At 33.8% G+C, this 23,792-nt stretch overlaps 1 protein-coding gene across 1 annotated transcript in view; it reads right to left on the reverse strand.

Annotated features, from left to right (window-relative positions):
- Nucleotides 1-463: 463 nt before the first annotated feature.
- The window catches only part of LOC149782255 (uncharacterized), a 31,828-nt gene continuing 8,499 nt past the window's right edge, over nucleotides 464-23,792 (reverse strand). The window contains exons 7-18 of the mRNA XM_089935104.1: nucleotides 23,214-23,368; nucleotides 22,416-22,565; nucleotides 20,571-20,646; nucleotides 19,640-19,788; nucleotides 18,799-18,975; nucleotides 13,006-13,258; nucleotides 9,252-9,418; nucleotides 8,084-8,251; nucleotides 6,360-6,569; nucleotides 5,214-5,256; nucleotides 1,161-1,321; nucleotides 464-648 (exon numbers count right to left, since the gene is read on the reverse strand). Coding sequence (XP_089791230.1) covers nucleotides 464-648; nucleotides 1,161-1,321; nucleotides 5,214-5,256; nucleotides 6,360-6,569; nucleotides 8,084-8,251; nucleotides 9,252-9,418; nucleotides 13,006-13,258; nucleotides 18,799-18,975; nucleotides 19,640-19,788; nucleotides 20,571-20,646; nucleotides 22,416-22,565; nucleotides 23,214-23,368 — 1,894 coding nt within the window. The remainder of the gene's footprint in view (nucleotides 649-1,160; nucleotides 1,322-5,213; nucleotides 5,257-6,359; nucleotides 6,570-8,083; nucleotides 8,252-9,251; nucleotides 9,419-13,005; nucleotides 13,259-18,798; nucleotides 18,976-19,639; nucleotides 19,789-20,570; nucleotides 20,647-22,415; nucleotides 22,566-23,213; nucleotides 23,369-23,792) is intronic.

Consider the following 23,792-nt stretch of genomic DNA (forward strand, 5'->3'; position numbering starts at 1 on the left):
TTTGACACGAACTTCACCGTGAAGTCATCTTTGAAGGTATTTTAGATTAACATATGATTTGCATTGATTGTCATACAGTGGAAAGGTCTGTAGTGAGAAACAATTGTATAGAACATATAGTAGAATTATTTGTGTACTATGTCCACCTGTCCATAAAGGTAGAAATAAACCTATCCATAAAGGTACAGATAAACATGTCCATAAAGGTACAGATAAACCTGTCTATAAAGTTACATATAAACCAATCCATAAAGGACACTCAATGGACAACACAATTTGTCTTTGATGAAAATGTACCCTTTATACAAAGGTAAAATCAGTAGGGAAAATTGAGAAAGGGCTTTATCATTGTTGTCTCTTATAGAACAGTGTTCTAGATAAGTAGTGTCTTTTTTGACAGGTTTCATTACATACGTGACTGTCAGAAAAATAATACAGGATAAACATGACCAGACTTTGAACTTCACAAACCTTTGTGCCATCCAGAGGAATCAGATGTCAGGTAGGGATATTGTTGTCGGTTACAGGGAGCATCCTTGAAGTACACAGCAATTCCCAACTGCTCCAGAAGATAGTCAACAGCTGAATCTTTTAGTCCATCCACTAGATTGGATCCCTGCTCTGCCAACCAATTCTTCAGGTTAAAATCTGAGGAAAAAAGCAGTGAAAATTCCAATGATGATGGTGTGATGGTGGTTGTGATGATGATGATGATGATGGTGGTTGTGATGATGATGATGATGATGGTGGTTGTGATGATGATGATGATGATGATGATGATGATGGTGGTTGTGATGATGATGATGATGATGATGGTGGTTGTGATGATGATGATGATGGTGGTGGTTGTGATGATGATGATGATGATGATGATGATGGTGGTTGTGATGATGATGATGATGGTGGTTGTGATGATGATGATGATATAATGGTAATAAGAACTATTTTTGTTTGTTGATTTTCTCAGCATATTTTATACACTGTTGGTTATACAATTCTGAGGAATGGAATGCTAAGTGCCTTTCCTAAGGACAAACCAAGGCTGATGACCTGGGCAGTCTGGATAGGTACTGAACCATGATGCTGGATTTCCAGTCCAATGCAATACTAACTGAGCTACCATGACTCCCAGTGATGAAGAAAAGAAATCAATAACTTACCTGGATTAAGGTATGTCATGGCAAAGTCACAAACTGATAGTGGGAACTTGGTCTTAGAGAGCAATGGAAACACAAGTGGACAGTAATCCTTGTCAAAGCAGATTTTGACTTCCAGGTCAACCTGAAGCTTGTTCTGAGAAGACAACAGTTCCAAACTGTACCTACAATTTCAAAGAAAACAAATAAATAAACAATAATAATCATATTTGAAATATAAATAAAATTAATAATAATAATAATATTGATAATAATATCTTCATTGAAAGGGGTTACCCTAAAACTAATGATTTTTAGGAATTTCCAATATGATTGGTAAATATTCATAACAGAATGTCTGCTTGAACTTTACAAAAAAAAGAATCTGAAATATCTATTCACATTCATTTGATGTGAATCATTGCACTGGGAGTTTCTTACAGCACTAACAATACATCAATTATAAACATCTGAAATTTTCGAAAGTTTACAAGTAGCTTGCAATATAACATATGAATGGTAGAGTTAACTATAATGTAGCAATTACTTGTCCTGTCCATACATCACAATGTTAACTATGATAACATTTACACAATAAATTTATACACAGCCACAAGTCAAAAACTATAAGGCAAATATGTGTTTCTGGTCCACCAACCATCCCTGTTTCTCATCGCTGACCTTAGCATTGTTTCCCCATGGTAAAAAAACAGATATTAAGTCAACCAAAACAATCAAGAAATCCAAAAAAATTCACAAAACTGTTTTCTGCCTCTAAATGAGCCAGTTTTTCCAAATACTTTGAAGTGCTTAGTACATTATATCAATTTATCATTACAATACATATAATGTTAAAAAAACATATTCTAATTACCTACCCTAATTTTAAAGCTAGTGCAATAGGAAACAAAAATTATTGTTTTGGGCCCAATCATGCAAATGATGGTTGGGATCTGTCATTATGATATTATGGGCATTCTGCAAATTTTCACAACAGATAAATAATATGAACCTTTTAACAGACAAAATACGACCAAGATTACTAATCTTTTAAAGACAAAATGGTTATTTGTAATATGGCTTTTGATGAATGGCACTACACTGATGGTTTGTGGCAAGTATATACATCTGGTTGATAACTTTGCTTTATACTAATGAAACCAGCAACCCGACAACTTATCTTTTCCCTGATTTCTTTTATGTGTCTTATTTAGACACAATCTGTATTCCACATGCCGATTCTTCTTAGCAACAGTAGTTACAAAGAATTAAATATGTAGTATTTATAGCTGTTTTTATGCAGCACTCACTCAAAGCAGTGTAAAAACACATATTTTACCTAAAAGTTGTGGCTCCTGGTTACATTCAGTGGGTGGCCACTCAAGAATATGTTATAAAATAAAACTGAATCATGCATGGCAACTGTGGTCATGAATGACACATGATCACTCATAGCTGAGGTCATTCAAATCAAGTGTTACTGTAGCTGATGCAGAATTTCAAAAGAAATATTAACATGAAGTTAAATAATGTCCTTTCAATATCCTAAAAATATTCTCATTTAACAAGAAATGTCTCACCTGCAACAATACAAAAAATAAATACATCAGTTTGGATATTCCCACTGCATATCCACAACTACCATGACAATTTTGTAAAGATTGCAAAATTTGCATATGTTGTCATTCTGGACTGATATGTATGTGTGCAAGTGAGGGAGAATGCAAACATTGATCTTAAAGATGCATGGCACTGGCACCAATTAAAACAAATTATGCTGCAGGTCTGTCATCACAGGATTCACTTTTAATCAACAGTAAATTGTATGTTTGGTAATTCTGAGGTACAAGAAATCAAGTCATTGGTTAAAGCAATTTCTTCAAGGTAAAACAATTCAAAATAAATTGTCAAAAACGTGTAACATTTGAAAAATATACCAAAACATCACGATATACCAGCAAGAATATTTTCTCCCACCTCCAACCCAACTGTGGCACAAAGGACAAAGAAATGATAATCAGTCTGCTTACATGAGCTTCAGCATGAGCAAATGTCTGTTTTGGACGAGATGTCATCCTAGAAAACCTGATATCATCCTAGAAAAACGGATATCAAATAGTAAAAGAAATCCCCAACACAGCTGTGTTGTTTAATGCCTGCACTCAAAATGTCATATCTTGATTAATATCCAAGACTTTTTAAAAAAATGAACTGCATTAAATTCAGGAAAGTATGTTCTCTTTAAAATATACAAAATGTTAAATTATACAATTTTATTACTGTGGTGACAACTTCCTGCATCACAGTTTATTTCATATTGCTTTAAGGTATTTTGACCTCATCTGGGACCAGCATGAATGGCAGTAGATTAACAAAGTTCAGGTGCTTGATTAGGCTGATTCCACTTTGTATATCCTCATAGTGACAGCTACAAACAGATCTCTTAATAAGTAAATGCTGACAGAATAATCCTTACAAGATATTCAGTGTACTACAATTTTCAAACTCAAGTACCAATCTGGCAAAGCTACATTTTATGTGGGACACAAACACTTGTTATGATACCAAAACATATCAGATTTCACAAAAATATCTCAATGGTTCATGAAATACTAACCAGACAAGCGGGTGACAGACAGTCAGACAATCTGATAGACACAATTTATAATAATTTTAAAAGTGGGAATAACTCTTAAAATATGAAACAAGACAGAATCCATTTTTACAGTCTGCAATTTTCTGTCCATGATACAAAAGCAGATCAGGATCCATGAATACATCGCAAAGGATACAGGGGATCTTAGGTAAACAAGCAAGGTCATACAGACAAATAAGCCAACTCCAGTATTCTCCCCAAATATCATGGCAACAACCAAGTTGACTATAATAAGTACATCTACAGTACCCTTGAGATTAGCCACTTTTAATGATTTTTTTACAATAATGTTTTTTTGTTTACATTTATATTTGTGTAATAAAGGAGATATCTCCAAGTACAAAGATTACCAGTTTCTATTCTGAAAGTAATAAAGGGTTGAGAAATTTCTAAACATATATTTATCTAGCCCAACAATTGCTAAAACAGTGTATTCACCCCCCACACCCACCCCCACCCTAAAAACTCCTGCTCAAAAACATCTATTATAGAATAAAAATGCCAAGAATGTTAACAACCTAAATTGATCATGTGAAGGCTTGTTTACTGAAACATATTCTGTGACACTTTAAACACAAGTTGTAAGTAATTACAAACTGAAAGCAGTCTGTTCTCCATCTGGTAAGTGTTTATTAGTATTGAAGTATGAGACTGAAGCAATTGTATGAGCTTGATCAACACAAATGGAAAATAAATTTCCAGTAGAAAGTACTGTAACAGAACTTTTCAATGAGCTCAGTCAGCAATATTCTTGATAGAATATCCTTTTCATTACAAAGAAACACAAATAAGCACCAAATCAGCAGTCACCTGATTGTGCGCTTGATTGGACAATTCACTCAACTGTCATAAATTTTCTCTCATCATTTCAAGTTGTGCAAGTGAATTTTCAGCTGCTGGTGATAACTTCAAGACACTTGATTTGGAAAGACAAAGTAGCAATTGACAGTCTTTATGAAGTCTACATTCAATCTGACAATCAGCTATCATTTTTGCTGTATCACAGACTGGTTCTTTTATTGTCATTCACTTGATATCTTAAAACTTGGTTCCAGTCTAATTAATATGTACAGAAACAATTTATGAAAACCGATACTGAGAAAACACTAAATGATTGCCATTAAAAAAAATCATAGAAAGTATTGACTAATGTCTTTGTATCACCAAATTTAACATCAACATGTTTTTACTTAACAAATGGAAAACTGTAACCTATTTTTTTATGTATGTCTTGTCTATTACTCAAACATTACTAAATCAATGTTAAAATAAAAATTCTACATCTTTCATGATTTTATGCTTATTCCCCACAGTTCTCATTCCTTGCTTTTTCCCAAGTATATTACAAATTTCTCCAGAGATATGTCTTTTACCATGAAAATCCTGTCTCTGGGATTTAAATTGTTTGTTGTTTAGCTTACCTTACTCGTATTGCAGAGTTCAAATTGAATTCTTGTGCTGTGCCTGAAATTGATCAAATATATGCATATTGTTTTTGAAAAACACAAAAAAATCAGTTAAGAAGTAGATAACAGATTATCCATTGTATAAGACTCTCAGTGATAATTATGTTGTTATTTCTGTGCATAGCATGCTGAATTTTATCCACTCAATTCAATATAATGATCATGGATTAAAAGTCCTAGCTAAATCTAATTATTATCTTAAAAGAAATTGCACTTGTATTAACTTTTACTCAACATTTTTATTACAGGAAAGGGGATAATTCATAACTAAATGACAAATACATCAAAATAATATGATACAAAATAAAAACTGTCTCTAAAGCAAAAGAACAACTTTCCTTAGAGACAGGTGTCCTTTCCCTAGGTGTTTTAAAGATGGCAACCATGATGGCCATAATGTATTTCAGAACAGCAGCATTTTCATTCAGGACCAACAAAACACCAAAAGAAGTTTTCTGGTGAAAACCCCATGTCAACATGATCTTCCATTTTGGAGCAGAGACCAGAAGATTTTCAACATGGCTTCCATAATGGCTGTATTTGAAGTTGGACTGACACCACTTTCATTTAGTATCAACCAGACATCATAAGAAGTCTTTTGGTGAAAGCACAATGACAACAGGCCATCTCATAAGCTCTGCTGGTCTATGACCAGTCAAGCTAAAAATGCAGAAATTCCAATTGTGACATGTTTTAAAATAATTTCCAAGTCCTGTTCCATTTAAACATGCATGGTACCTGGTACCTGGGGAAGGCATTTTAAAAAAAAAATATATGCCAGAGTACTCTGGCTATTCAGAGTTCATACAAAAATTATTAAAGATTATAAATTGCATCTATTGGTGACTACTCCACACTGAAAGTGCCTTCCCTGGGTCCCAAGTATGTTTTAATGGAACAGCCCTGATCAAACTTTATACATGCATTTGTAGTAAAGACAATAAAAGAAAAAATTATATGGCAATTTTCACTGGGATTCCTGTTGACAGAAGTACCATTTAAAACTATTCTGCTGAAATTTTTCCTCTGTTTTTGATCCATTATTTAGCAGATTCAGATGTTAACTAAAACAGAAGACATATAGCAGAGAAGAATACCTACCCCATGTGTAATCCAATAATTTCAAAGTGAAGTCGTACTTCTCAATCCCTATACGAAGAATATAGTCACAATAGTTGAAGTAGAAGTAGAGATGGATGGATCGGTGAAGCTGACTGACTTCAATACAGGTTTCAATTCCAGAACAATTTGCTGGCAGGTAATTCGCAATACGTCCCGTAAGGCTTGGCAAGATCAGACTCAAGTCACAGTCTATAGAATACAAAGCAAAATATGCATGTTTGCCTGCGACTTTACACAGGTAATTTAAGCTACAAAGATGTGTGAAAAATATGTTCTTAATTTAATGAAGTATACAGCACACTCATCAGCAACCTAATAATTGTCTGGCCACAGGTGTGACTAATCAATCATTAAATTAGCCATATTATGAATAAATTTCAAAATATGCACCAAATAATTTTGTTTAATGATTTCCATGACATTGAAATAAATCTCAAAATATGTATGACATAATTTTACTTCATGATTTCCATGACACTAAAGGTTAAACAATTAGCATTTCCTCTCACCAATTCATGGCTGTGTACAAATTTGTTTCAATGCAAGATGAATTAGCCACAAATCTTTGTCAATTAGCCACATATGGCTAATGGCCTAAAGATTAATGACCCCAGCTATAGCTCCATGATGGCAATCTTTACAAATAAATAAATAATGCAGTAAAAATATTTTTACTAAATGCCAGTCTATTTACATAATTACAGATTTTTGTTTTGGAAAGAAGGGGTACACTGTATACAGGCTTACAAATCGGTCCAACTGCAAGCAACACAGACCATGATCATCCACTCCATAATGCAACAGCAGATCAGGGTCTATGTTGTTTGTTCTAGTCATCAGTCCAGAAAAACTGCTTATACCCAGATCTACCACCATGTTATACAACAGCAGATCTGGATCTATACAGTTTGTAACTAGAGCTGACTTATTCGAGAGTATATATAGTATTTCAACTATATCGATCACTAATTTCACATGAACTCAAATGTATCAGTTTAGTTTATTGTTCTGTTTCATATTTTTATGGAAAAAATGTGGTTTTTTTCATAAAAATGTGATAAAATTATCCCAAAAGTGATATGACACATTTAAATTTGATATGGCATCATGAATGGGACCTGATGCTGCACCCAAAATCTGTTACAGAAAATGAAAAATGTCTAAAGTGAGGTCCTTTTATAAAGGCTATGATGATTTCACAGCATTCTATAACTCTTTTAACACAGTGTGCATTCAACTCATCACAAATTGGTCCAGGGACTCAAACTACTAAGACTGCTCACATGCTGTCAAACGGTTTTTCATGGCAGTGTTGTGCAGGTTCCAACAACAGGGCTGACTTCAAATCATTATGTCTTGGCAACACAATGTTTCCATACTTTGATATAGATGACTACACCACATGATCAACCCATGTATGGTTATGCACATTTCTAGTTACTGCTACCTGGTACCACAAATTTACATAACAAACACCTTGACGTTTAAAGGATAAAATTAAGGTAAACCTTTCAAGTAAAAGGAGAAGGGAACGATTTAATATATTTGAAGTCCATATAAAAGAAGCCCATTTTAGTTATTTTTCAGACTATTTGAATTAATCATTGTTTGATGCAGCACCAGAATTTGAAAACATCTCAATGGCTTCAACTAAATTTTTTTAGAAACCAACAAATTTTTAGTCACAGAAATAAAAATCTTACGATTATTCCAACCATTTGCTGGGTTGTTGAAAGGTTCAGCTGAAATTTGACACTGCTGGCCCAAAGGCAGAAGGTATGGTTTTAACCCCAGCTTCTCTAACAATTGTGATATGGCCAGGTCTGTCATCTGACCACCAACACTGGACACAAAGTTTGAATAAGAAAAGTCTGCAACAAAAAAGAAGTACAATTAAGGTCTATGAGCACCAAATCAAAATTAAGGTGCACATAAATTTTAATTAAAGATTGAATCCCAATGTTAGCAATACAGTCAAATTTGGGATAGATAAGTGGGAAATTTTATTACAAATAAACTGCACTATAGCTTTAATTAATACAGCAATAATATAGTTGTATTTTGCAACTATAAAGAGCCTATATCTATCCCCAAAAATTATAACAAACTATAATAGTTCAAAGATATCACTTGCAGGTCATTTTCATGACAAATATATTTTAATTCATAACATTCACCCAAGAGGTAAAATATTTTGAACCTATGTGACAGGGAAAAAGACCATCTTAGCACATTTTAGCAGCTGTCTACATTAGGTTTCCTTTGAACCTGTGAAACAACTTTAGGTAAGTTGATCTAATGTATCTTTTTAGACAGAATATGTTTCAATGTTGCCAGGATGCATGGACTTCTACAACTGTGCAAAGAAACAAGATACAACCTGGAAATCTCCTGTACCATACTTCATTTTATCCAGGCTTTTGCAGTTATAAACCATTATATATTTCTTTTATGTACAGAACTCATTAGATTCTTAAGCAATCAATGTTATGTACAGAACTCATTAGATTCTTAAGCAATTAATCTTATTCTTCTGCAGGAAACTATCATGAAATAATATACAGGCCTACTTCTATTGCCCCTATCCCATGACCTGGCATTTGATGTGTACATTCCATTCTTAGTTTCATTTTGCACACTTTGATTGGGACTATTTATAATAGATGTTTTCATTAAGGTTTTAATGTTGATACTTCTTGGATGCATCACTATTAAACTTTGATAAATTAAATTTTATACTGAATTCCATTAAAAAATGTGTAGTTAAAATATTTGGAAAAGGTAAAAGAGGGGTGCATGGAGTTGTGGAAAGAATTGCTTTATAAGGCATATTAATTTGCCATATCAAACTTGTTCTTGTAGGTCACTTACTCTGTAGGATATTACTGGCTGACCAGTCACAGAGAGGTTTGGGAACTTTGACATCTTGTAGAAGCTTCAGACTGAGGCCACACTTATCTGTGTCATCACATACCTTGATGTTGACCTCCAAACTGACCACAAACTTTTTCTGGCTTGGCAAGTCCAATATTTTGTAGCTGAAGCAGATGAAATGAAACATTACTGTCAAAACATAAACAAAACAATCCAGAATACATCTGAGCATCCCTTTCTATTACATTAAATTGCTAAGTGCTCTTCCAAAGGATGCACAGAGCCAGCTGACCCAGGATGACCTGAGCATATACTGACCCTATGACCTTCTGAATGGAGGACAAGACCTAAAGAGGTAGGGACTACAACACCTTATTTCAGCCCAAAATATCACCAATGTTCAAAACAAGTAGTACGTCTGATAATACCACATCAACAAATTTATCAGCGTTTGAAAATCTGTGACTGATTTTTAAAAATTACTTGATGTGACATCACAGGCATGTGCTCATTACATCACATTTGGCTATACAATAACCATTTTTGTGCTAATACTGGAGCTATATGTGAAAAATGAAGATGGTCCAAAAGTGAGAATTAAATTCATATTTTTACAGAATATCAAGGTATCCATGACTAACCTTGTATTAGAATATTGTTTTCGTTGCTGCATGTGCACCATGTGAAAAACGAGAAAATTAAGTCCCCACAGAATTCAGTGATATCTTCCATCTCAATAACCATGTGAAAAATGAGAAAATTAAGTCCCCACAGAATTCAGTGATATCTTCCATCTCAATAACCATGTGAAAAATGAGAAAATTAAGTCCCCACAGAATTCAGTGATATCTTCCATCTCAATAACCATGTGAAAAACGAGAAAATTAAGTCCCCACAGAATTCAGTGATATCTTAAATCTTAATAACCAAGTGAAAAATGAGAAAATTAAGTCCCCACAGAATTCAGTGATATCTTCCATCTCAATAACCATGTGAAAAATGTGAAAATTAAGTCCCCACAGAATTCAGTGATATCTTCCATCTCAATAACCATGTGAAAAATGAGAAAATTATGTCTCCACAGAATTCAGTGATATCTTAAATCTTAATAACCAAGTGAAAATGAGAAAATTAAGTCCCCACAGAATTCAGTGATATCTTCCATCTCAATAACCATGTGAAAAATGAGAAAATTAAGACCCCACAGAATTCAGTGATATCTTTCACCTCAATACCCATCAACTAATAGCTACATCCAAAATGACATTTCTGCTACAATGAACACATAAAATAATTTTGACATATTCCAAAATGACTATATGTCTGCTGAAATGTGTGTACATATGGTATACAGTGAAACAATGAAACAAACATTCAATTTTGTTTCAATATAAATGGGTGTATGTTTGTCAAAAGCCACAAATTTTGCCATAGTTTCTGCATGTTCAAAGACCTCAAAAACTACCACTGCAATGAGAACATGTTTTAATTTTTGACAGAAGACACTTTTTAAAACCACCTAACATATATGCCAATTCCCAACATATTCTCATTTGTGATCCTCCTTAACACACAGAAAATGAAGACAGAGTTGAGCTAACTCAACCCTTATGTAACTCACCATATGGGCCACACAACTGAAGTACAAAATATCACAAACATGCTTTTCCTTACCCCTTTTTTAACAGAAATCACTGACATTCACATGGATTATTGTTTACTTTTTTCGTATTATACTGTGGGATTTACGGAATAGAAGGATGAGGGTAGGCAAACATAGGTGTGTGTATGAGTATGTGTCTGATAGAGAATAAGTTTGGAGAAAGAATGAAAATGGCCTTATCGAGTGAAAAACTGGAGTAGACAGAACATTTTGGAGTATATCTTTCACATCTTTGCCAGTATTCATTTGCTAGATTTTGAATGTTGCTCAAGGCAATTTGTGTGGGTGTGAGTGTGAGTGTGTGCACAGTTGGCCAGGTACATGCATGCATGATTGCAATCTCAGTAGCTGGTACAGGAAAGTAACATTTCCATTGGTCAGAATGTTACCACGTGATGAACTCAGACAAAACAACGTTAAACTCTTACATGAATATACAACATTTTTATGCATGAACTCCATATTGCTGCAGATCAAAAATATTGTGGCCATTATGCACGTTAGAAATTGTGTTGATTTGTTCGTTACAGCATAAATATAAAAATAGTATATGTCTTACAAGGTTTATTTTTAAGTTAACAAGCTTACAAGAAAACAAATGTAAAAAAATAAATGCTACCATGTCAACTTGAAATTTAATGCCATATGACCTGAATAGCAAGGGTTTAGAAATACAAACTTTATAAATAGGAAATTCTATGGTGGATATCTAGATATTTATAATCAACCATCCAAAATTTCCATGTCATTTAATTATAAAATTTAAAAATAAATGCAATAATATGGCATGATTCCCCCCCCCAAAAAAATCTCAAGCCTTTTCCTAATTATATTAACCACTAAATATATAGGAACTTAATAATAAATACCATGAATTTAAAAAAAAAAATAAAGAGATAATGTTGAGATTTATGCCACAGTAATGATGCCAAGATAAGATCCCAAGAAGGGGAAGCATTACACTCTGAAAGAAGTACATTTGTATTAATCTTTCATGCTGTAACTTTTCTTTTTTCATTTGAAACATAAGAAACCAGCACCTGATCAGTCACCACCTTGACAATAAATGTAAAAAAACTGATATCCTTGGTCAGTAAAGTAATAAAATCGTGCTATTTATGTTGAACAAGTGCCTCACATGAAGTGCTGTGCAATTTACTGCCATTGCAATTGTGCTCACCCTCTCTGTTTCTCATAAAAGTGATCAAAATATATCAAATTTTAGAATCAATTATCCTCATATGGAATATCTTTTTTAATTATTAATAACATAAACTTAACTTTTCCCCTAAACAATACGTAAACAAAACAGCTTTCATCATTCATGATTATGACATTTTTAATTCTTCTCTGTAAATATTGGCTATTATTCATGCACAAAAATATGTGCTACATTGTTTAGTGAAAAAAAAAATTTTGATACCAAGTCATTACAAAACACATGCATGAATGAAATGCATGAAATGAAAACAAAAGTACAAATCAGAGGTAATCACCTTAATAGAAATGTACACATCACTGATACATTGTTTCATAACAAAAATCAAGATTTACATGTCTTATCATTGACTTTTATGCACACTGCATGCAGATGCACAACTTAGGTTATATATTGTTCTAAAATATTTAGAAAGGAACATTTTATCCTACATATCTGTAATTCACAAATATAGTTACCACAATATAGAAGAAAACTATAGGCTATTTAATTGTTAATTTCCTATAATAAAGGCAGTCCTGGATTAAAATCAAATACATATTTAAGGAAGAGAGAAGAGAATATTTTATTTGTATATGTTTCATCTTGATCTGATTATGGGCTGGAATTTATTCCTTCATTACCTACCCCCACTGGCACTAAAGAAAAGTGGGTCAATGTGACCTACTACAGCAAGCAGTCAGTTATACTGCTCAAGATAAATCAAGTGTCTTGACTCTTTGACACCAATTTCTGTGAAATTAATCAAAATACAAGACAACACTGATCCTTTTGGGAACAACAAAGCCATCAGAACGTGATACCCATGTATTACCTCTGCCTTGCTGGCAAAAACAAACTCTGCACATTTCCTCTGGATCACAGCTTACCTAAATTGGAAAACATCATGCAGAGAAACATTTCCTGGTGTGCCAAACTCATATTCCAATAAAACAATTTCCCCTTTCCAGTTCTCCAACTGCAGTGTGAACAGATAATTGCAGGCATCCAATTTCACCATGATATGGAAGGAGCGACCCAGCAATGGGAAGTAAACACAGCAGTCAAATCCAGTGCAAATATCTGGCATATGGCAGGCAACATTGTTGGGGAGCACAGGTAAATTCACTGGGATAGGACATGCTGAAAAAACAATGAAATGTCATTATTAAAATACTAAAGTGATTATAGTCTTGTGCCATAACAACTACAGAGAGAATATAAAAGTGCAAGAAACATTTGCAAGCAATTTACTTGTCCACATATAAATCCCAAATACCCATGCCAGAAGTTTATACATTGCATGTTTCACATATGCCTTTTCCCTCACAGATATTAATCATGGGAGAAAAATATTTCTCCACTAATACTAACCTGATCATAAAATGTTATGAATACATCCACTATCTTGCAAATCCAGCCCTTCCAAACTAAAAATAAGATTTAAGATCATCTGTTTACCCAGGCTGAAGTCAGATCAGAGTAGTCTGGTTTTAAGAATTCATGCCAAATTCACACCAGCCATCAGATACTACTGGAATGGATGCGTATATTCTTCCAAGGATGTAACTATAGGAGGATATTATGACCAGGCAAGTATTACTTTAGAAACACATTCACTTCAAAACTTGGGCTCTTCTTTAAATATGTTTAACAATCTTCACAAGTTAGGAGAATAGGTTTTTGTGACAGAGAGAATTATATCCTCTTAACCCACCCTGCCTCTGTCATCCTAGCATATGTGGAGCAGCTTCAGGTTGTGTTTGAGACATGTACTACAGTTAGTACATGGTATTATGTATCAATGTGGTTTAAGAGAAAACAATTTTAAAGTCCAGCTGAAGTATAAAAAAATCCATGTTGTGATGAACCTGACCTGCCAACAATGACAGGATTTTCTGAGTAAGCCGTCAATGTCTGTCCATTGTTCACCATTGGGGAATGAGGGATGAGAGTGACTTCAATGATGTGATACCAGTCAATGACAACGAATGAATTCACTTTGTATGTCCTCAAAGTGAAGGATCAAAAGCTGCTGCAATCCTCTTCATGACTGAAGCTCCAAACTCCTTTCCATTCAGCACATCCCTGAAAGGAGCCAAAAGTGAAGGAGGAGTTTATCCAACATTATCGGGACCATGTTTCATGGATATGTTCCACCCACATTGAGAATGGTTTTCATTTCCAAGAGGTTGATATATGAAGAGCCTTCTCTTGAACAGTCAACATGCCATTCACAGCCATAGTAAACTGGTATTGAAACAGATCCACCCATGCAACGAATACACCAAGGATCTGTAAGAAACTTCATCACCTAAACAAGGTCTTGTTTGATGATTTCTCTGATGCATGAGCTGTACTTCTGATGTTTTTGTGAGAAAGATGCAAAGTTAATGTCTTAATAGCTCCAAATCTAGACGAACAACATGCTAAGAAGGGATAAGGTCTGACTTCTCTCATTGATTATCCACCCAGAACTGCAGATGAGGAAAGTAGAGTTGTTCATGTTGAAAACCAAAAACCATACTTACCTAATGGTTTTGAAGACTTTACAAGAAATGTCACCCATGAGTAGGATATTCTGAAATGAGATATGACTTGGTCCAACTTCAAAGTCTTGGTTGTTGCTTTCTCTGATACATGAACAATTCATTTGGTGCATTTGGAAGGAAGATGCAAAGCTGATATGTGTCATAGGTTCCATGCCTAGATGGACCAAAATTTTTATACGAGACAAGTTCTGACTTCTCTTCACTGATTATCCACCATACAAGGAGGGAAGTAAAGTTGTTCATGATGACAACCACAACCAGACTTTACAAATGTTTTTGTTGTGTCTTATGTAGGAACTTTGCCATCCATGCAGCAGATGTTCCAAACCCTCAATGACAGCCCAATGACTATGACTGGGGTCATGTGAATCATATATAGAATTACATGTCTGACACGTTAAGACTAATCATGTACTCATCACAGTTCTATCGCATTTGTCACTGGACTTCACAACAAAAATGTGATGGAGCAGAAGCACTGTGTGTGTGGTTTTGCAGTATCTACACTGCTCTTTATAAACAAAAAAACTAGATTTTCTTGTGTAAAAAAACATCCCTTTCATGGAATCACTTGTGAACTCCTTCAAGAAGACAGGATGACAAAAGTGAAGGGTTTGGCTAATGAAATCCAGCATAGGCAATGGTGTAATAACGATGACTGATGACTGACAAAGGAGAAAATGTATTCCTCTTTTTCCCCTGCATGCCTGCCTCCAAAACTCGTGGCATATGACCACCTATAACTCGCTTCGTCAGGAGAAAAAAGAAAAAAAACTTGCCATTGCTGAGAAATGACAATGCTAATTCTTTAGCCAGAATTATTACTTCTCTTGTATTTTTAATAACAAGATCATGTAGACTGTGCTGACTGTTTAAGAGCAACTCTTGTGTCTCTTGCTTTCTCACCTTCTCACTTTTCCTAACAGATCTGAAAGGAATAGATTATATAAGAAAACAGAATTGATCGATAGCAACTTTTTCAGCTGGTTGAAAAATAATTGTCAGATCCACAAAGTCAAGTAGAGAGGAAGTAAACACTGATCCTGGCTAATTTTTATATTAAAGACTTCTGAACACTCTAGACAAAGTACATGTGGAGAACAGTGGTTACATTGGTAACATGACTTTTTACCAGTGGTATCGATTTGCTCTAAGAGATGCCTAAGAGATTTTGCAATCTTTAACAATTGTGATGAGACATCTACCAAGCCACTGACCTTATGGGTAGAACTGATTGAAGGATCAATCATCCTTAGTTGGCACTTTGATTCCCTCACTTTCTACAGGACTTTTGAAATCAAATTGGTAAGGAGAGAGGTTGATTAGCAGAAGAGATTCCTGGGCTAACATTTGACTCTCAAACAACATAAGGGTCACCAGCAAAATGATCCTTATAGGGCATTCCAGTAGGGAAACAATTAAAAAACAATAGGTTTGGTCAGGATGATCTCACTCACTTTAGCGACCTACTTTCTGTCATATTGCTAGGTGACAACAATATTTTAGTCAAAGTACTGCAGCATTATATATGGTAAATATTGCAAACTGTTTTATTTTGCATTTATTTTGTTTATTATTTCTTTTTTCAGTTAGGAACTGCTGCAAAATCTTCTTTAAAAGCAGGATATAAAACCACTAATGTGTGTCTAATTATTATTGTAGGTTGAGAAGGTGTGTACATGTTGCACACATGTGTGCATGACAGCATCTGCCAATTAGTGTCATGACAGTTTGAAGACTGTCTCAGTATATTAGTTGGTATATTCTACAATGTTCATTAATAAAATGACGAATATAAATACAGCAATCATAAGATCAGTTAGTCATTCTTGCAGTGTCTTATGGTTACAAAAAGATGCATATGCGCGCTATTTACAAAAACTTAATGTCGTGGAAATTAAAGATAGTCCTGATGTGTACAACCATCTCACAGATATACCTGATAACTTTGTTTTATTGTTTATTTTTAATATTTCATTGAAGTAACTGTACACCTTTTTGTTTAACCTATTTTTCTCTAAATAATTTAACTAGCTCAGATTTTTAAAAATCACATTGTTATTACTTATAATCCTGAAGATATAAACATTTTAAAAATATAATAATAATAATAATAATAATAATAATAATAATAATAATAATAATTTGGTGCTATTTTAGTATCAAATATTTGGAATGGAGTTTTTGTAGCTATTGGTTTACTAAACCAATTAAGTCTAGTCTTCAAATTATAAACCGACTTTTTTGCTTGTCCTACTAGCAATTTTTATCCATGCCATGAATATTAGGAAGAGAATACACATCCAAGATATCTATAATCTAGAATATAATAGCAATAACAACAACACTGTAGTAAGTAGTAGTTTGTTTCAAAGTTTTAATCAGATTATTATTAAACATGATAAAATTATGTTTAAAGTTCTGTCAATCTTTGGCAATCTTAATTTTTTTAAATAAATTTCCCCCACGTGCTTTGCAAGTCACTTTGAATAATGGAGGTTGCTTTCACCTCGGTGGTCATAAATATGCTCTAAAAATGCCCGGATGTGAAAAAGTGCCCAGATTTCCGACCCAACCTAAGGGGGTTTTAAATCTTGTGGCCAGATGAATAAAGAACTATGATGGAATAAGAATTTGATTTGTTCTTGTTGGCAAGAACCCAAGTCAAAGCAAGAGGGGAATAAAGGAATTCATATTTTGCTAAAAAGGGATGTTCATGCTAAGATTTTGGAATGTACGATCTCCCTCCCAACATCTGGGTACCCATGCTGAAGTTTTGGTGCCCAAAGGCTGAGAGAGATTGCTGGGAGTAAGTTATTTTCATTCAGATAATGTTTATTTCTAGAAAGTACCATGGGCCATTAGGTGAAGTACTAAACAGGTCATCAGAATTGGCACCAAGGTTTAGCATTGTTTTCTGAGGGAAGGTTTCATGAAAAAAAAATTGAGTCAAAACCAGATGTTCTTTGTCATGTATTATCACCTGGATCATTTGTCTAACATATGGTTGCTGAGCTGTACTATTTTGTAAACATGCCATACTTGAGACAGACTCACAGACATTTTTTATGGAAGGGTCCTTGAAGAAGGGGTCAAAGCTATTTTTAGACTGTTTAAATATACCCACTGAGAACATATATAACATGGATCCAATCACTAGAACACTGAGAACCACTCATAACCACTCATTCCATACTGAAAAAAGGATTCAAAATTCCCTGGCCCACAATGTCTTTGCTGATGACTTAGACTTCAGTGTCACAGAAATGCATACATGTCTTTTAAAAAGGTGGGTTCAAGTTTGATGGGAGTCACCACTGTGAACAGGAATGTTGATGCCTGGGTATTGATTAAGTAGTCAATCCAAGCAATGCAAAATGAAGTGTAATCATGATTATTCATTCATGATTAGGATGAGGCAAGAAACAGGAAAACAGCGAGAATCTATTTCCCTGTGATTTCAAGTATTGCTCAACTGATTAAAAGTCTCAAATCAATCTGGTATTTGTAAGGTCTAAAGAGTGATTTTGCTTATAAAACAAGAACAGTAGAAGTAACGGATGACTGTTGGGACTTGGTACAAAACCATCTATCCAAGGTAAGTCCACTCCAGTCCTACTTCTGCCAAGGCAAACATAAGACCTTTTCATGCCTCTGCTGCAACAGCAAGTCACAAAATAAGGTGAACATCATTAACTGGATTTTGTTGTGTAGTGAATGTAGTCCTAATGTATTATGATTGTGTAACATACTGAAGAAGAACAACAAACACCATATTCCTCAAGTATCATTCACATCAATGGTTCATTTTTATCTATTCCCTTAAGAAAATATTATGAAATAAATGATACTCTACACAACTCCAAAAAGGAAGAAACAGTTGCTTTCATAAAATAATTTTTTTTCTGAAAATATTTTTGTCCATTCATTGTAAGTTATAAATTAGTATGACTTTGTTCTTCATAACTAATTCTAAACATACTGTCATTAGTGTTTACAAAGCAATTGAGCAACATTAATACACATACACCTCCTCTCTCTCTCTTTCATGCACTGGACATGGTTCATGCTTCTATTGAATAGAAACGAAATTTTGTTAATATATACAGTCCTTCTTAATAGATAACTTACTGCTGTTCCATCTCTTATCATCCGAGGGTTGATATGGACGGCCTGCACTGTTACATTGTGTACTCTGTATGTATTGGCTAATACCAAGTTTGTTGAAGAGGAGGTCAACTGTGTAATCTGCTAGTTGATCTGTGACTGAATCACCCACTGCTTGTAGTAATTTATTCAGGTTCAGTCCTGAAATACAGAATTGACATAGGAAATGAAGATTAATGTTCAATTTAAAGCACTCTGATACACACAAACAAGACTTGTCTATCATTGGCACCTTTCTAAAAAGTTTATATTACATGAAAGAAATCTGTTCTATGCCAAAAGAGAAATGCCATGATCAAAACAACATGAATATTTATAAGAAAACCATGTATTTACCACCATATACTTACTTTTACTTTGAATAACTGTGAAATATTTGTTCAACTAAACACACTGAAGGGTGACAGCAAATGACAGCAGCCATATTTGAGCATTTGGACAGTCCAAATTGAATGTTTGAACATGCCTACTCTGAAGATAAAAACATTGAAGGTTTGGGGCACTAAATTTACTAATTTTGATACAGTTCAAATCCAATATAATAGGAAATGTATTCATGGAACAATGCCTGAAAATTGACCTAGATAAAAAATTTTTAACCAAGATGTGATAGATGGATATATGTATGGATTTATGTAAGTAACACAGTATGCCCCTACAATATTTTACTGAGAGATAAAATAAACAATGATGCAAAGATTTTCACTATTTCACCCATTTTCTATTCCCTTTCATGCAATGTCAATACTTTCCTAACTGCTACCAACTGATGAAAAATTATTAATGCTAAATAAAATCTAAATACCTGGGAATTTATCACTGCAGAGAGGCTTTGGCAACTGAAGGTTCTTTAAGACATTTAATTCAAATACACAGGATTGCTTCTCAAAGCAAACTGTCAGGTTCATGTTCAACAAAAAAAGTTTGTCAGCTTTCAAGTCAGTGATGGAATAACTGGAATTAATGGAGAAAAATATTCACATTTCACATTTTATTGCAGGAACAAAGAATTTTATTAAATGCATCATACATTATTGGGATTGAAATTGTGTAGACTTCCAAAGATTTTCAGAAGTAATTTGGGTTGAGTGAAAAAAGGTAAATGATGGTTCTAAATCGGACAGTATAACCAGTTCATCTGAAATTAGATGTGCATTGGGTTAAAATTTCACTGATTAATTCCCTAAAATCCCTTAGCCTAAGAAGTAGTGTAACCACTGTAAATGAACAATATGTTAAATTTGTTCAAATGAAATTGCACACAAAACCTAAGTGGAGATTTTTTCAACAATGGGAAAAAAGAGAAGAAATAGAAATGTGTTGCTAAAGAATCACTTCCTGACTAATGCTTGATTAAAACAAAATCAAGCAAACAAGATTTATCTGAATATTCATGAAATATTACATTAAAATTTTTGCAACTTGTTTTCAAAAATTAGCTTGCACTATTTACAAAATTATTTCATTAATAAATAAACATAGATTAATGAAGAATATTACCACTAATAATGTCTCTAAATGAGTGCACAAGTATGCCTACTTACTCAATATTCGCTATCCCATTTAAACTATAATGATGCTTTGTTCCAAATTCATAGTTGAGCAGCTGGTAGTTGTGAAGCAAGTTCTCGATGCTAATGTTCAGGAAATAATTGCATGCATCAAGTGCGATATTAAACGAGAATGATCGCAAATGCTGGCCCTTGAAATTGATGTCAACACAGCACTGGACTGACATGCAGGTATTCCCTAGTGTGCATGTGACATTATTTGGTAAGGTAGGCAGGGTCATTGGTAGTGTTCTGTTACACACTGAAATGTAAAACATTCAAGTATTCAATAGACTGTCAAATATCACACTGAAAAATGCATGGCTTACAGAAGTAACAATAAGTTGATGAAACAATTCAGGAACGAAGAGAGCAATTGTCAAGGTTTATAAGGGTACTTACTGACCATTGTGTCTGTTTCATCATTTAAATGTAAAACATTTCCAGTTATAAAGTCAATTTTGTATGTGTAATGCATAGAAATAAATGTGATCTTATAAACAAATGTAATCCAGTAATAAAAAAGTCACTGATCTCATTCTAAATGCAGTGCTGTTTATGTCCTTTACAAGATTTTTCTTCTATTATTTGATGTTAGTTAAATATCATTTGTACAGATTTGAGAGGTTATCATGCCTGGATTATTGGTTGAACTCTGTTAAGCAGTTTTTGAGTAGACATTAAAGTTTTTTCTATTTTTAGTAACTAAGGTCACACTTACTGGTCGATTCGCATCAACTGTAATAATCTAAAATGTCTACATTCCAAGATACTGTCAAGTCTGGTCAGATCCCATTAAACAGTTTTGAAAAACAAGTTGTTTCAAGATTTTTCTATTTTTAGTAACAGTAATCATATATGACTGAAATCAGCAGCAGTTGTACAAACTTGAAAGCACTTGATGCCTAGACGCTTCTGTGAAATTCAGTCAAATTTTGTTGACAAAATTTTGAGAAGAAGGTATTTAAAGGTTTTTCTATGTTTAGTAACGACCACTCTGGTGGCCTAGTGGTTAGAGCATCAACTGCAAATGTGGGAGGAGTGGGTTCGAACCCTGGTCCAGTCACAACGAAGACTTTCAAAAAATGTTACTAACAGCTACTTCGCTGGGCACTCAGCATTAGGAGGTTAGTGTTAGGACTGGTTAACCTGATGCCAGAATAATGTGATTGGGTGGAACCTCATGCTATATGTCTGCATCATGATGCCCCAGTGCTAGACAACACTATAAAATGCCACACTGCAGATATCATAGCAACATGACTGATTTTTTTTAAAGCTAGATTAAAAATCCAAAGCATACATACAAACAGACACACACAAACACACGCACACACATCTCTCGTAATAGTAACCATATCTGATTACAGAAAGGTCCTCATGTTAAGATGCTTTCAATCAAAATCTGTCATCTTCTAACAGTATACAGCTTTTTTATTTTTAGTAATTGTGGATGTGTGAGTGTGGATTAGCATCATTAGAATAGACCTGAAAGACCTTCCAGGATGTTTTCTGTCAATTTGATATAATTCTGTTCTCTGGCTTTTAAGTTCTTTAAAGATTTATGCTATTTTTAAGGGTTTATACTATTTTAAGGATTTTACTATTTTAAGGATTTATACTATTTTAAGGATTTATGCTATTTTTAAGGATTTATGTTATTTTTAAGGATTTATGCTATTTTGAAGGATTTATACTATTTTAAGTAACTGTGTCCAAATTTGTAAAATGTTTAAAGACATTCATGCCTGGATGATCTGTGTCACATTTGGTCAAAATTATTCTGGTGGTTTTTTAGAAATGTAAAAACAACTGTTGACAGTTGCACAATGTATGAAGGAGGCCATATCATCAGCATTAAAACCAGGTGAACTAGAATGATATATTAATTTCTATGACTTATATTCTGGAATGCTGAAATATAATATAGTAACATTTAGTTCAATGCACAAAATATGTTTTACAGATAATACCCTTGTTGTACTACTGGTTAATGTACCTGAGGAAATTAAAATAACAAATGACACTTACAATTAACCCACTGTCCTGGCTGAGATACTTTACACTCCTCCAGGAGAAGGTATTTGGAAATTCCCAGTTTTTCCCATGTGGACTCAACAAGGTAATTAGTGAGCTGTCCTTTGGCATCAGTAATCAGTTGGTTTAAGATGGTACTTGTATCTGACAAGTAAAACAGAACAATGAAATACCAAAAAATTTTAATATGAAATTTTGAAAATCTCCATCCAGCAAATTTCACTTTGTTTACTTACAATATGACCTAAATAAAATGGTTTCCCTGAAGATCCTCATGATAAGAGTTAGTGTTACTTCCAAAATGGACAAAATCAATCAACTGGGTCATTATAAAGTTCGGATACAACATAACCAATCAATCTTCACAAGTGAAATAAGAAAGGATGACTTCTGGTCTATTAAGAATTCAAAACTTTATTTCTTTATACATTCCTTTCTAAGCATCAATGATAAAATTTTGATCAAGTACATATGCGTATCTAAAGTTTGCCATAAAGTAGAAAGTCACTGCTACACATGAGGTCTGCATAATATTACATCAGACTAGTTCCCACCCTTATACCAATATTTATTTTCTACATTTTTCCTGAGCTGGTACTTTTTATTGTGATGTTCAGTCATTTCTTATATGAGAAATGTGCCTGAAACTTTTCAATATAAATTATACAATTCCCAAAGATAAGCTTTATGAATTATTACACATCCTACTGCGCAACAAATGGGATATTTGTGGCATACATGTCCAACCTCTACTTGATTCTAATTTCTAATAATCTGTAATATTTACAGTACCTGGTAACTTGAGCACATTTGCCCATTCACAGGGAGACTTTGGCAGTTTGGTGTTTCTCATGACAGGAACAGAGATCTCACAGAAATCTGTCTCGAAACACAGACTGAGATTCAGACTAAAGAGCAAAAATCGGTCAAGGTCCTCTATCTTGTAACTGAAAAAAAGACAGAATCAATCAACAGTTTGATTGCTGGGGTCTGCAAGAGAACAATGAAGTTATTGTGAAAGCTATTTTCTTCCCAAACAATATATACTGTACAGATTTATTTTATCATTTAATTTGAAAGTACATGTAATTCAAACTCGTTAAAAAAATATCAACATTCGCATGTATTTAGGCTTTAATAAAAATGTATATGATGTGAAACATCAGAGCCTTACCAACTGTGCTCATGTTTAATATATAGCAAAATACCTGCAGAAACATTTTTCTGACAAAATTTTGACCCCCAAAAATGGGTAAATAAAATATTTTATCTTCAGTACATTACTCCCCCGTTATAATCCTGTGCACATGGGCCATTGTGTATACTACCACCTTATGACTGAACAGTCTTGTACAGTGACAACCCTGCTAT

This window comes from Sinohyriopsis cumingii, chromosome 15, assembly GCF_028554795.1.
Source record: "Sinohyriopsis cumingii isolate HCF-2022 chromosome 15, ASM2855479v2, whole genome shotgun sequence".
Classification (NCBI taxonomy): domain Eukaryota; kingdom Metazoa; phylum Mollusca; class Bivalvia; order Unionida; family Unionidae; genus Sinohyriopsis; species Sinohyriopsis cumingii.